At 39.9% G+C, this 14,592-nt stretch overlaps 1 protein-coding gene across 1 annotated transcript in view; it reads left to right on the forward strand.

The window, feature by feature from the left end:
* The window catches only part of lig1 (ligase I, DNA, ATP-dependent), a 65,016-nt gene that overhangs the window by 20,281 nt on the left and 30,143 nt on the right, over positions 1 to 14,592 (forward strand). The window contains exons 11-18 of the mRNA XM_006792380.3: positions 450 to 563; positions 718 to 884; positions 1,295 to 1,371; positions 2,339 to 2,430; positions 4,738 to 4,837; positions 5,068 to 5,153; positions 6,055 to 6,170; positions 9,807 to 9,902. Of these exons, the coding sequence (XP_006792443.2) occupies positions 450 to 563; positions 718 to 884; positions 1,295 to 1,371; positions 2,339 to 2,430; positions 4,738 to 4,837; positions 5,068 to 5,153; positions 6,055 to 6,170; positions 9,807 to 9,902 (848 nt within the window). The remainder of the gene's footprint in view (positions 1 to 449; positions 564 to 717; positions 885 to 1,294; positions 1,372 to 2,338; positions 2,431 to 4,737; positions 4,838 to 5,067; positions 5,154 to 6,054; positions 6,171 to 9,806; positions 9,903 to 14,592) is intronic.

The raw sequence follows: 14,592 nt of genomic DNA on the forward strand, positions 1-14,592 counted from the left end.
AAAAAAGATACCCGATACATTTTTATAACAAATCCAGCCAGCACCCAGAACAGGGGACTCTGGGGAGGAAGGAAAGATTGCTGGTTGAAGCCAAAGCTGCCACAGTCAACAACTTTTCTGGTGGAAACCCTTAGTCTTGTGTTGCCTGTCTTTATGTATTTGAACGTGATTTTGTGGGTGTTCATTTGTGCGTCAAGAGTTTTGAGTGCCCACACTTGTGTCACCTGCTGTTGTCTCAGAGTGTGGTTATGTATTTGAGTTGCTGCTTGAGTGTGTCTATCCATGTGCCTGAGTTTGCGTGTCTGTATGTGGGTTTACTGTGCTGTTTTTGGTGGTATCTGTTTTTATTTGTGTGTATGTGCTTCTCTTTGCAGACTTGTCTGGAGGTGTGTGTGTGCGCTGCTGTGTTTGGAGTATAATAAAGCCTTCATATGTGTTCTCCTTCCTAGATGACCTGCTCTGCTGCGTGTATCTGTGTCTGAACCAACTCGGTCCTGCCTATCTAGGGATGGAGCTTGGTGTTGGCGAGACGGTGCTGATGAAAGCTGTTGCTCAAGCCACTGGTAATAAGCGCGCACACACACGAACATGTGGAAGCACTCTGCTGCACCCAAACACTTGCTTGTGCATTCCCAGCCTAACTGCTGATGCCACCCTTCTCTGAAGCTCATCAGCCAGCGAGGCTGCTGCTATTTACCGTTTCACTCTTGTTTCCAGGGCGACAATTGGACAAAATCAAAGCAGAGGCACAGGAGAAAGGAGATTTGGGCCTAGTGGCCGAGAGCTCCCGTAGCAACCAGCGCATGATGTTTCAGCCGGCCAGTCTGACAGCAGGGGGCGTGTTCAGGAAATTGAAGGAAATTGCCAGCATGAGTGGGAACTCGGTGAGCCACAGAATAACATTTTCATTAGAGGAGAGCAGTCTTGGGAAAATATTGTTTTCGCTCTATTTGCCTCTCAGTATTGAGGTCATGGACGGGAAAAAAGAAAGGAAATGTTAATGTGACGTATCGAATGTTAATGTGTGTATCGAACAAGAAATTAATAGTTTATTTGTCTGCTTCTGAGGGGCAAGGTAAATTTTCCACCATTTGAATAAGTTGTTACCTGCCTTGATTCTCTTGTCCAATTAGTTGCTTTTCACTTCATGGTTGCTGCTGGGTCATTTTTTATTTTTATTTTTTTCCTCTGTATTGAACATGGAGTTTGTACTCGCTGGTGACCTCAGTCTTTTTGCATTCTGTCTCTTCTCGCTCTTCTTCTGTGAATCTCAATTTCCTCCCGCCTGCCTCAGGCCATGAATAAGAAAATCGACATCATCAAAGGCCTCTTTGTGGCATGCCGCTTTTCAGAGGCCCGCTACATAGTCAGGTAAAATAAGACTCTCTCTCACACACATGCACACACAGCCTTGGCTGCACGTGTGACCACAGGCATACATGGGCGTCTGCACATTTATAGATGCAGAAATGCATAATAACTCCATAACCCTCTGTGTACAAGTATATAAAAGATGAATGTAGCCTTGGAGTCTGAAAAATACTGCAGAAGCAGAAATCTTTTAGACCTGCATTCTTTCTAATGGTTGCAAAAAGGAGCTTTTAGCAATATTGCCCTAATTCTCTCTCAATCACTAGATCCTATCTACAGTAAAGCAGAGAGTGACTGTATGGTTCAATCAACACAATCAGCGTCCATTAGTGTTATTATTAAGTGAAATCTTGGATTATTTGATTATTCATAAAGAAGAATTTTCCTTTAACATTACATCCTTTAGTATTATAACTGAATATAATGCACATAGGAAAAATAAATGGGGGCTTGGGAACTTCCCTCTTGCAATGTCTTTATGTGCAGACAGTAAAAAGAGGAGTAGGGGTGGGAGGACTTGATAGCACAGTTAGGGCAAAGGTGAGTAGTCAATCAAGTGACCTCTTAGCGTTGTGCTGCCAAAAGCCAACCTGGGTGAGAAACCTGCCACTGGTTCACCTACAGAAAGATTCTTCTAGATGGAGCTTGTTGACCAACACGTTTCTTGATCCAGGTGAACAGACAAAATTGTAACTGCCTTTTTTTGATGATTTGAAATAATTAAGTTTGCATTACGTCTGGCTTTCTCAGTCAGGTTCACTGCTAACTCCTGAGGTCTGGTTAAAATAGAAAAAGGGGGGAAAAAAACTCAAGTCAAGGCTGCAAACCATTTTATGGGTATCCTTTATGTTTTATTTTCTCTGCTTGCAGGTGTTGTTCAAGGTAGCTAGGTGCAAATAACTGACTTGACTTGGTGCAAATAGGTGTGTCTTCTGACTGCTGTTGAACTTTTGGTTCTGATGGACAGGTCTCTGGCTGGAAAGCTGAGGATTGGTCTTGCTGAGCAAAGTGTGCTCTCTGCACTGAGCCAAGCTGTCTGCCTGACCCCACCTGGACAAGGTAATTTTAAAGGAAAAGTTCTTTTTTTTGTTGTTTTTTTTAAAACAGCAGCCAGGTTTCCATAAGTATATGAAAGAAGAAGAAAGAAAGCTTTTTTCTGTTTCAATCATTCCTGCTGTGAGCACTCACCATGAAAAGATCCTTTCCTAGTGAACTTTTGGTTTAAGTGGCTGCCAAATCTTGTACAGACTTTTCAAAATCAGAACTTCTCTTACTCAGTCTCTGCATCTCACCTGAATCCAGCTGTTTTACAGTCAGTGTGGTGGTGGCTTGAAATCTCTTGCATACTCTGACATTTTACAATTCAGTGCCTTACCTCCCTCTGTCCTTCCCTTACTTCCCTCTATTGACACTTAATAAAAAATTAAAGACATCCATGTTTCACTTTCGTTCTGGGTTATGCTAATATTTGGCATTAAATTTTAATTTTATTTAATGTTACTAATTGGTCATATGAGTTTTTCAAATCCTATTTTTTTCTTGCTCTGTTGCACATATTCAAAGGTTTCTTGCCCTATGATGTGTACAGAGCTTTGGTTAACTGGTTGTTTTAATTTATAAATGAATTTGTTACATAGCCGAGTACCTTCTGATGTAAATCATCACTCTGTGCGTTACACCAAACTCAAGAAAAGGAGAGAAGGGAGGTTAACAGTGAAAGGACTAAATATTGAAATGATTTCTACTTGATTTGCGAAACCAAACGAGTTTACTGTGCCACACTGTTGGGGCTAATAGAATCCCGATTGCCAGTCCTTGTCAGATTGTTCAGTATCAAGCTGCAGGCTTTTCAGTTTGTGCAGCAAATGATTCGGGAGTTGTTGCATTGCTACTAAACTAGGGGGGGAAAAGAATAAGATATGAAGTATGTCATCCCTCTGTGCCTTACTTGCATTTTGAAAGCTTTAGGCATAGTTCATAATAAACTTCTCTGCACTGAAAAAACAAAACAAAACACAGATTGGGAGGTGGAGGAGGAGATTATGGATGGATCAAAGCACAATCAAATTGGTAGATGTGTCTTACACTGTGATCAAGTACATGTTTCCACCAACGATAAGCTGTTGTTGAGCCATTTCTTCTCCCATCCCTTTCAAGAACCAGCCAACATTTCGGCAGATTTGGGAACCAGTCGTTAAATAGCATTATGCAGCAGAACTTGAGTGATTTTAGTGGGAAGAAGATCACGGCAGGCAGATTCTGGGGGTTGAATCTGCAAATCATTTGATATTTTTGTTGTGGTAGCTTCTTAAAGCCACTAATGTACACAATTCCAACTTTTGGCCCGGTAGTTTTGGGAATTTGCAAAAGGGCTTAGTTCTGATTGTTTGAGTCTCATGCGAACTTCAGATCAATGTATATTTCAAATTCATATATTTTCTCACACGGTGAACGTTGCATACTTGAAATGGTTAAAATAATTAGATTTCTGGTGGTACGATCCAATTATTCTTTGTAAAAGTTGAATCTGAATCCTAACTTGGAGGTGACAACGATGGAGGAGGAGGTGGAGTGTTAGAGCAAGTAATGATGTGCTTTATTTTTAGGCTAGTCATTAAATCAGCGTTAAAATATTCTTCACATGAATTAGAGCAGTCATAGATCAGCTTCAGCTTGAAAGAGCAGTGTACATCATCCGTGGATTTGATATATTTAACACATTTTCTGACCTGATCTGTTGCTAAATTCATCTCTTTACGAAGAAAGTTTTGACTGCCTCGCTTTACCACCTACTTTCAGCACTCTTACTAACACTAGACTTATTAAAATGAGTTGCTTAGTCACGACTGGAGGTGTGCTTTAATAAGAGTCAATTAGACCAGAGGCTCATAGGGGAAATTTGCATTGATCTGTGGCCTGGTCTGGAAATGTTTTTCTTAACATTTTTATTTATTTATTTCGCCATTATTTAATCAGGCAGGTCAACTCAGAGCAAATTATTTGTTGGGCTGAAGAGGATCATGGTGATGAATAATTTAACTTAATACATTATTATTCAGTCATAGTTTAAATGTATCATAATTATTAATTTTAAACTGGGAAACAATATAATTAATTTGGACTTCACAGTGGGAATTAAATCCAGTCTTCACTGTTCATTGTTGAGCTAAATAAATAAATAAATGAATAAAAGTGAAGTGCAGCAATACTCAAGTAATTGCTGCAAGTCTTGTATATTTCCTGGCCTTTGAAGTGCTTCTGAACTCTCATCCAACAAATGTTAGGTCATACAAATGTTCAAACACTTGCAAAGATCTGTTTGAAATGCATTTTTACCCCCCCACCCCCACCCCTCTTTCCTTATAGGTTTTCCTCCCGCTGTGATCGACGCAGGGAAGGGAATGAGTGCTGAGAGCAGGCGGGCGTGGATTGAAGAGAAGAGTCTCATTCTCAAACAGACTTACTGGTAACTGAAGCCTCAACAAACACCCTTGTTTCAATTTGCACTCTCTCCTCGGCACCACCACAATGCCTCATCGCCCCCTTTAAGTCCCGTCCCTCATTCTCCCTCACATTCCTTTTTTGAACATATTGATTTTTTTCTTCTCTTTTTTTTGGGAGGTGAGGTGAGGTGGGGGATTCTTTCCAATCACCCTGTCTCATGTCTAACTCGCTGCCCTGCTCTCTCCCATACAGCGAGATGCCCAATTACGACGTTCTGATCCCCGTTTTGCTAAAAGAGGGCATAGACCAGCTGCCCAATCACTGCAAGCTCACTCCAGGTAAGCAACCAGTCAAGAGGCAGAAAGGTTGTAAGATCCAAAGCAGTGATTGGTGTGTGTTTATTGATCCATTCAGTGGAGGTGAGTCAGTTATTTTAGTTAAGTCATTTATCACAGAAAGATAGAAGATACCCTAAACTAAGGATTAGGTCCCAATTATACTCTTGTCAGGCTATTTGTGATAAGGAGACTTGGCACCAACGTAGGAAATTAATACAAGCCACCATCTGAACGATACTAAATTGGGAAACTAAATTGGCCGTTGTTGGTCAGTTAGAGCAATCTAGCTGCTATTTTGGCAGGTAAATAATTGTTCTTCAGGGGCCTGTATTGTTCTGAAATGTGAGATAGTTAAAGGAGCTGGTGAGTGTTTGCATAACACCAGCCAATTTGGACAAAATGTTGCAGCCCTTTCATATTGGGCTTCTTGCTCTGTAAGCTGCAATTAAAGGAATTTGTTTGGTATATTTTCATTATATCATGCTATGTCTGCTGCTTTTGAAGCTTAACTTAGCAGCACAGCTCAAGGGAATGTGAGTCAGAATGTTAATATTGAGGCCAAATGGGAGTACAAACAAACTAATTTCGACTGTGGTTTTGTCACAGAAACAGTTGTGGGTGTGATGCTGATGTGTCATGTGGGAATGTGTTGTTGAAGCCAGTTTCACATTTTCTTGGTTTGTTTTATTTAAATTTTTTGTTGCAAAAGGATACGAGATTCTTGGAACCTGAAGCTCTGTTAGCAGTAGCCCTCCTAGCGTTAGTCTTTCTCTGCATAGGAACCAGAAAGAATGGCAAATGAATGGAAACTTAATTTGCCATTCTTCGTCTGGTTGTTTTTAGCCGTTTTTTAGCCGTTTACTTACTCCAGTTCTCCCACTATTCACCCTTTTTCTTCCAGGTGTACCACTGAGACCCATGTTGGCTCACCCAACTAAGGGTGTTGGCGAAGTGATGAAGAAGTTTGACGAGGCAGCGTTCACCTGCGAGTACAAATACGACGGGGAGCGTGCACAGGTCTGTGTTTGTGCAAAGTGACAGAGTGCAACTGTTTGTTTTTCTTGCATTTGGCACCAGACATATGCCTGCTGAATTTTGCATGCATATAGCTTTTGGCTGTGTTCTTTTGAGTATGAAGTATTGCTGTTCTGTGACTCTCACTGCCTGTTCACTTGACAGTGTGTATACGTGTGCCTGTGCCTATTCTTTTAAGATAAATAGTAGTGCTGCTTATACCTTGGGCCTGTGGGTAGACTGAGCTACTTCTGCCACTGTGGGCTAGAGGGGAGGAGGGGGTGGAGGTGGTGGAAGGGGGGAGATGAAGAGACATGAGGCAAGAAGGTAGAGACAGAGAAGACAAGAGAGATCAGAGAAAAAGGGAGTCCAAACCACAACAGGAGAGAAAAGAGGGTATGTGGAAATTTCGAGGGAGACGTACAGAAACGCAGCAAGAGAGATTGTAATGTAAACCCCTCCAGCTGTATTGTTAATTTTGGACAGTCATGCCAATAAAGTGCCTTTGAACTGAGTTGAATTGAGAAGAAGAAAGATGAGGAGAGCAAGAGGGAGAAACAGAAACAGAGGAATTGGATGCGAAGAGGGAGCGAGTCGGCGAGCAAGCCGTATGACGTCCTCCTCTTCTCTCTGGCCTCACTGCAGTGGACTTTACCTTAAACGGCCAGCAGGGGGACTCACGATTCACTACTCAACCTTCTGTGTGTGTGTGAGTGTGTTTGTGTGTATGCAAATGATTGTGTGGTCAGATATTGCAGCCAACAGAAAGTCAGCATTGCTCTGTATGACAGCTGAAGAAAAAAAAAACTGTAAATGAGCAAAATAATTAGATGTCCCTGTCTGCAGGTTAAAAAATAGACAAAATCCGCAGATATTCTAGGTAGTTAATTTGAAAAATGGGGGTTAAACACATGTAATGGTTAGAAAAGAAATGAGCTGAATAGAAGAGACGTCACAAGGGCAAAAAAGTGGACAGTTGTTGTGCTAATGTTCATATCTCTGAGTATTAATGAGCGAAAGTTTCAATTAGTTTGTGAAATATCATTTTGAATCCCTAAATTTATCTAAAGCTCATAATGTCAGTGTGAACAGACATGCAATAGATGTTTCTACTAGAAAAGCTAAATGACCGTATAGAAAAAGTGACTGTTGTGTGGATAACTTGGAAGCATGTGAGTTAAGCCACACATGGCCCCACATACACTTGAAAAGAGAACAGACTACACCTGCACACAAGACAGAAAACCCAAAGGGAACATTTATACAGAGAGAGTGTGAGAGATCAGCCTGACGATGAGCTGACCCAACAGTGTGTGTGTGTGTGTGTGTGTGTAACAATGGCTTATTTGTCGTCATTGCACTCGACACAGAATGGGAAACTTCAAGATATAAGGAGCAACAGTTTTTGTCTCTCACCTGCGTTAAGATCTTGTCTGTCACTGGACTAACTCAGTTTGCCGATTGGCAAATGCAGTGAAAATACGTTTATTACCAGAACAAATTTTCCAGCTGAAATGGTAAACCCACTGTGGTTCATTTCCCTTGGTACCAGTCGGAAAAACAGGCGGTGTTTTGCTCCCTAGGATGTTAGAGGCATTCAGCAGTCGCCCAGTAGTACAACACAAAGGCTTTTTATTTATCTTTATTTGGCGTGTTTAACAACACAGCAGCAGTATACTCATGGATACAGCCTGGTCTGTACTCTGTGTATGGCTTATTTAGTCACAAATACAAAGCGGTACTAGTACAGATGAAATGTTCTACAGTTTTACTCCATGTTTATGCACGCTACTGCCACCTCAAGGCCAACTTTACCCAGCGTTCCAGCTAAAAGGTCTGACTGGGAAGTCAGAATTTATGACTTTGTACTTCAAATGGAATGTAGCATTAGTTTCTTAAAGGGGAACTATTAGGCTTTTCCTTATTTTCTGAAATATGCATACTGTTACACTGTTAGATTTCCATGTTAAACATGGACATATTTTCAAATAATGAGCTCAGTGTATGCACAAGTAATCCCTGTGAGCCTAAAGCTCAGGCTTCAGATTCTTCTAAATGCTCTATCTCAAACAGTTTAGTCTACTTTTGACTCTGTTTGTTTGATGTTAGCGGATCTCCCTATATCTCATATCAGGCACACAGCTATAGCTGAGAGTACAGGAGCCCCAGAAGAAAGCTGGCTTAAAGGGAGACGAGCTAAAACATCTTGTTTCATACGCTGGATTAACTGAGCGGCTGCACCTAAACAAAGGATAAAATAAATGAAGAATATTTTGAACTGAATCAGTAAAATATAAATATAAAGCTACAACTTAATATATTTCCTCTGCATCATCTTTTTTTCTTTGTTTTACGTGACACTTGAATCAAACTAGACTGTCTTGCATTAGCAGAGGAGCAGCTGCTAACTTTTTCCACATAAGATGTGTTTATGCACATTATGCAGTGACCTGCAGATAACCCGTGTATTGGAAGAATTAAGAGCCTAATAGACAATTACCGTAGTTTTGTATATGAAGCACAACGCAATAGTAAAAGTAAAACACAAGCCATTATGTTGCATATGTAGACAGCTGTATTGATTAAGCTAAGGTGTTTATCCTGTTGCATGAGATTGACTGCTGAAAAACATTATGTGTCAGCGTAGCTGTCTTGTGATTTTCTGCCATTTACTTGCTCATTTGGTCATTTCGGTGACCTGACAGTTAATCCATTAATCTAGAAAATAATTGGGAGACTAATTGTTGAGGCCTCAGTTTAATGATCACCCCTACACTAGGTAGGAAAAACCTTCTCCTCTGAGTGACCATAAATGTTGTCAGCTGTATGTTCCTTCAGAATACATATTTGCATAAAGATAGTCATTAGTCTGGAAGACTGAGCCGATTACCGGAATAGATCGACAGAAAACTGGTGCTAATTGGTCAGGAATCCATCCTGTGTGCATGTATGTATTGATAATGCTTGCATGATTTCATAATCTTGCTGTGTGGGTAGTTGCTCTCTTCATTCCCAGGACTTATTTCTTCATTCTGTCCCCAAAGCTCCCACTTAATTGGGCAAAAGGAGCATTTGAATTTTAAGTAATATCAACTAAGGCTTGGTGAGCTGGTCTTACTAAATGAATTGAAGGTAATTTTAAATGATTTGGAATCGGTAAAAGCTGACTGTGAATGTTATCGTGTCTATCTTTGTGTATTTAGTGAGCTGCCTGTGCCAGTCAGAACACTTTTGCACAAGAGATTTTAAATCTATCTTCTGCATAAAGAAGGATAAATGTAGCAGGCACTTAATGTGTAGACTAAATGTTTTCCTTTTAATATCCTGTTGAACAACATAAGTTATGATTTTATATTTGCCCGAATACGTTTGTCCTATCTGACACTTCAACTATTATACTGTTATCTTGGCATAATAAGAGCCGGTAACGAATTCCACCTACACATGCATCTCCTGTGGTTAGTTGTTAATAACAATAGCTGTTGTTCTTCCTCCTTGAGGTCCATGAATTCTTTACAAGTCGATCCATCTGTATCTGAATGCAACATCAAGTCTCTTTTTGTTGTTGTTGTAATTTTACATGTTTTAACCAACACATAAATCATGCTGTTATTGTGACTTTTTTGTTTTCCTCTACAGATTCACATTTTGGAGAGTGGCGAGGTTCGAATATTCAGCCGCAACCAGGAAGACAACACCAGCAAATACCCAGATATCATCTCCCGCATTCCCAAGGTAAAACACTTCGACACCGCAGCTCAGCCCTTTGGGAGAGAGGAGAGTGTGATTGTCAAATGAGGCCTTTTACAGCGTAGCGGATAACAGCTGAACGCATTTATCCTGCTCACTGCCTCGTCACTTTGGTTCTTCTTCTCGCCTATCTTTCATCTGTCTCGTTTCCATGTGCATACTTCTCTTTTCTGCCTTAGATTTGTCACAGTTGGAAACCCCTGTTCAGTTTATTTGTTCTTTCCTGTCCTTACTCTCCCTGCACTCATCGAGAGCTGCTGCTGGCCATTAGATTTCTCTTTTTGTTTTAAATCTACTGAGTTGTGCACTCAGGATGGGAATTTTAACCAGCTTGTCATCTCTCTAATAGATGTCAAAAACACACATTGTTGCAGTTTTGCTTTTAAATTTCAGCCGTGGGAAGGCTTGCCAAATTAGTGAGGATCTGCTTGAGTGGGGAGTGAGAAAAAGAGCAACACTACCTGAAACTTTGGCACTTGGCCTGAGGTTATCTGAGCGTGCTCACTGCTTCAGTGCCTGCTGAGTGTGTTTTTCTGCTGTAGTAAGGAACTGCAGTCAAGTACCAAACGAATCTACATCAGTTTGCACTCTGCTCTCATTTATTTTGTTTTTAAGCCTTTTGTTGGATGCACAGCTATTATTGAAACGTCATTGACATTAAAATAAATTCCCATCTGGTCTGTGCTAATTAGAGCAGATTATCGAATCAGATGAATTCTCAGAATAGACGTGTATTTCTAATGGGTTCCTGTGCAAGAATTTATTAAGACGTTATTAATTACTAGAGCTTGTTAGTGGAAACAGGTGGTGTTTCTCACAACAAATTCAGGAAAAAAAATGGCAACACAACACCGTAGCAAGAAAGCAAAAGAATCACATCATGTCATAATTTTGGTAAATTTCAGTTTAAGTATTTTAGTTTGCAGGTCAGACTTGACCTTTTGTAGAGTTCACACTTTGTTTCCTCATGTTGCAAGGTATTTTGTGGTGTCAAGGTTGTCATTAATTAGATCCTAGACGTATTTTGTTGACTTCAAGGGCAGAATGTGAAGATGCAGACCTGAAGGTTGCAGTTGCAGGTCAAACATGCAACTAATTTTCCAGTGTATGACTCATGATAGTTCACAGAGGTCATGTTCCCTCCGGACGTCAGTACAGTCAGCCGTTAATTGTTCCAACCTGTGAACATATCATCAGGAAATAAGCACCCCCCCCAAATCTAATCAGTGTCTTGTGTTAAACTGATTGGCTCTTTATGTGCAGCTGTGTTTTGTTTTTAAATGCCTCTCTGAGTTCATCCCCAACTAAATCTGTGCTGCTTGAGTTTAGTTTCACTTCTACATTTTATCTATAAGAAGATATTTATAACATTTATCAATGATAATATCTTATTCTTTATTATTTTGCTGATAGAATCCAAATTTGTTTTCTCTAGAGGAGAAAAAACTGGACCTAAAGAGGTTTTTAACCCTCCAGCCACAGAAAGATGAATTTCATCATCACTCCACCTCGTGGGTGGTGTGGACACCCAAGTTTGTTATCATGATTACTCAAGAATGAGGTGACGTTGGATTTTTAAATTAATAGTTCAATCTACCCAAATCACAGCGACCTCGACCTATATTTCATGGTCAGAGGGCAACTTTTCAGAAAAACTTTTAGGCTTTTCACATTTCTACCATAGATGCATTTACCAGGAGCCTGAGGGTCAGCACCAGCAGCCATTAGTATTTTTGAAGTTGATACAGTGGGGTAGTAAAATTGTTGCTCAGCTTCAATTAAGCTCATTTGAGTAACTGAGTTTGACCATCTCCATTACGTTCATGCTGTTTATGCTTCTTAAAACATTTTCAGTGGTTTGTCTGACTAATAGTATGGCTTGCTTTGTTGTCCACAATATTGAAGAAGTTTGTGCTTCCGGAGTCAAATTCCTTATTAGTTTGTTCCATAGGTCTAACAAGCAGACGTGTTTTTCTGCATTGCATTTCTGCACTTCATGGTAAAAGCTCGCTAGCATATCTGGCTGGTGTCCTCATCTGGTCCCAGGATACAGCTTCTAACTCCAGAAATGTAGCATGGCGGTGTCCACGATGCTAAAGTTAAGGTTTTAAGAATGTCACAGTGCCTTTACCCTCCACAGTCTCTGGTCTGAACACAGTGTAGGTAAAAAGCTGGTGTGCATAACCTCCACTTCCACAAGTTGGACAACATTGCTCAGCTTTGTGCAGCCTTCAGACAACCATGTAAAATTCTGGTTTAAATGAAATAGCAAGTTCGGAGGCATAGATTAACTGGACAGATTGGAACCAGTTTCCTATAGAGATGGACCGATCCGATATTACGTATCGGTATCGGTCTGATACTGACGTAAATTACTGGATCGGATATCGGAGAGAAATAAAAAATGTAATCCGATCCATTAAATATAAAAAAAAAAAAAACACCTCACAAAACATACTACACGGCGTAACTCGGCTCATAACCGTAGCATGTCGGAGCAGTGTGCTCACGTGATAGAGTGGCTGTGTGTATTTGTAGCCTCACTACCAAAACCAGCATTTCATCTCTGAGGAAGTTTTCCCAGAGAGAAGTAAAGCAAGTGTGTAAGTTCATCTCTGAATGTTTGTAAAGCATTCCAGCGTTAAGCTTAACAACCGATATATAGAGCAACTGCCTCTTCTCTCTCTCTCTCCCTCTCTTGCTGCTACGTGAAACTGATTAATGATCAGCTGATCGGCTTTTCTGTCGCGAGTCCGTCTCTCTGCTTTGTTTTTGGCCCACTTTGCACCAGAAAGAGGAAACCAGCAGCTGAACAACAGCAGCACGTTTAACCTTGATAAGCTGTTGTTAGAATTTATTTAATATTACTTTCTACACCAGGATCCTTTTCTACGTAGCTGACAGCTGGTAACTGTGCAGGGGTGGATCTAGCAAAGTTTAGCCAGGGGGGCCGATAGGGCATGAACAGGGAAAAGGGGGCACAAAGACATACTTTTCTTTCTTATTCTCATTTAAAATGTCTAGCTTTTAATAAAAATTATCCGAATCTTACACCCAAAGTTTTAATCTGATGTAAAATATATAGAAGTCCATTACTGTATATATTAACTATTAAGTCTAATATACCCTAGTAAGCTATACTACTTTTTCCTTTGGGAAGATACCATCTGGCAGTCTGCAATTCTGTAGAAGAAAGATGTTGAATCTATTTAATTATTCTTGAAAAATAATTTATTTCTGTGCATTTTTTTTCCAACCTGCATCAAATTAAAGTTGATTACATCATGAGGTGGAGGGTGGGGGTGGTTCCCTATTTTTGTTTTTGCTGGGAGTTTGCAACCCTATTAGTTAGGTTGCTTAATATTTCTGCTAAGTACTCTTTAAAATACAAGAATCGGGAGGATGGTGTAGGTTTAAGTTTATTAGATTGATCAGTGTTGCTGAACTATGAAATATTTTGGGTGATTGATTGAATCTTTATTTTGAACATGTTAAAAAAGTACAACAACATAGAATTAAAAGAGACAAATAAACAAAGCAAAACAAAAAGAAAACGAGCAACCACAACTACAAATATCTTTTATGTTCAAAAAGGAGCAGGAAGAAGCATGAGCTTATTTAATCCCACCCCTTTTCCACTATCTAGTAATTTATAGACTACCGAAATACCTCCTTGCAATCACATTATAAGTCATGTGTATTTTTTATTTTTTTTAATATATATACATATATGTTTCTATCTATCCATACATACGTATTTACACATACGCACATATACACATTTTCAATAACCCCATTAACACCTCAAAGGATACACAACCTACAAATATATATATACCCATACCAACATACCCGTGCACCCGCACACACATGAAAATATTAGACAAGAACACCCTATCAAATCTCTACCTCGTCCCTGTACCCTGTAAAAACCATCTCCTTAAACCGCTTTTTAAACTGTGCCATGCTCGGACATTGCTTTATATCTTTACTTAGTCTGTTCCACAGTTTCACTCCACACACAGAGATGCAAAAACTTTTTAATGTTGTACGGATACGAGGATGTTTTAAATTTAATTCCCCCCTCAAATTGTATCCCCGTTCCCTTTTAGAAAACATTTTTAGAATATTGTCAGGAAGCAGGTTATTTATTGCTTTATATATAATTTGTGCAGTGAGAAAATGAACCAGATCTGTGAATTTGAGAATTTTTGATTTTAAGAATAGTGGATGCAGTGTATTTTTTACATACAGGTATAACAGAATAGCTTTAGTGTTGTTGTTTATTTAAACTTGAGTATGAACTTATACAAAATGCAGCAATATATTTAAAAAAAAAACAGTTTTATTGATTAAAAAACATACTACATCGGATTTATATCGGTATCGGCAGATATCCAAATTTATGATATCGTTATCGGTATCGGACATAAAAAAGTGGTATCGTGCCATCTCTAGTTTCCTAGTTCTCGATTCTCATCTCTACAATACTTCTTTCCCATCGACTGTTGGCTGCGTCTGCCAAATCAATTTTCCTGTTGACTCCTGGGGGAGCATAGGTCCGCAACAACACCACGCCAACGGACTCTGTTCTGGGCTGCCTTCACTTTGCTCTCGACAGATCTTCTCCACGTCTGTTTGGGTCTCCCCACTGGCTGCGTCTGCCAACAGTTGA

This window comes from Neolamprologus brichardi, chromosome 18, assembly GCF_056152115.1.
Source record: "Neolamprologus brichardi isolate AB-2024 chromosome 18, ASM5615211v1, whole genome shotgun sequence".
Classification (NCBI taxonomy): domain Eukaryota; kingdom Metazoa; phylum Chordata; class Actinopteri; order Cichliformes; family Cichlidae; genus Neolamprologus; species Neolamprologus brichardi.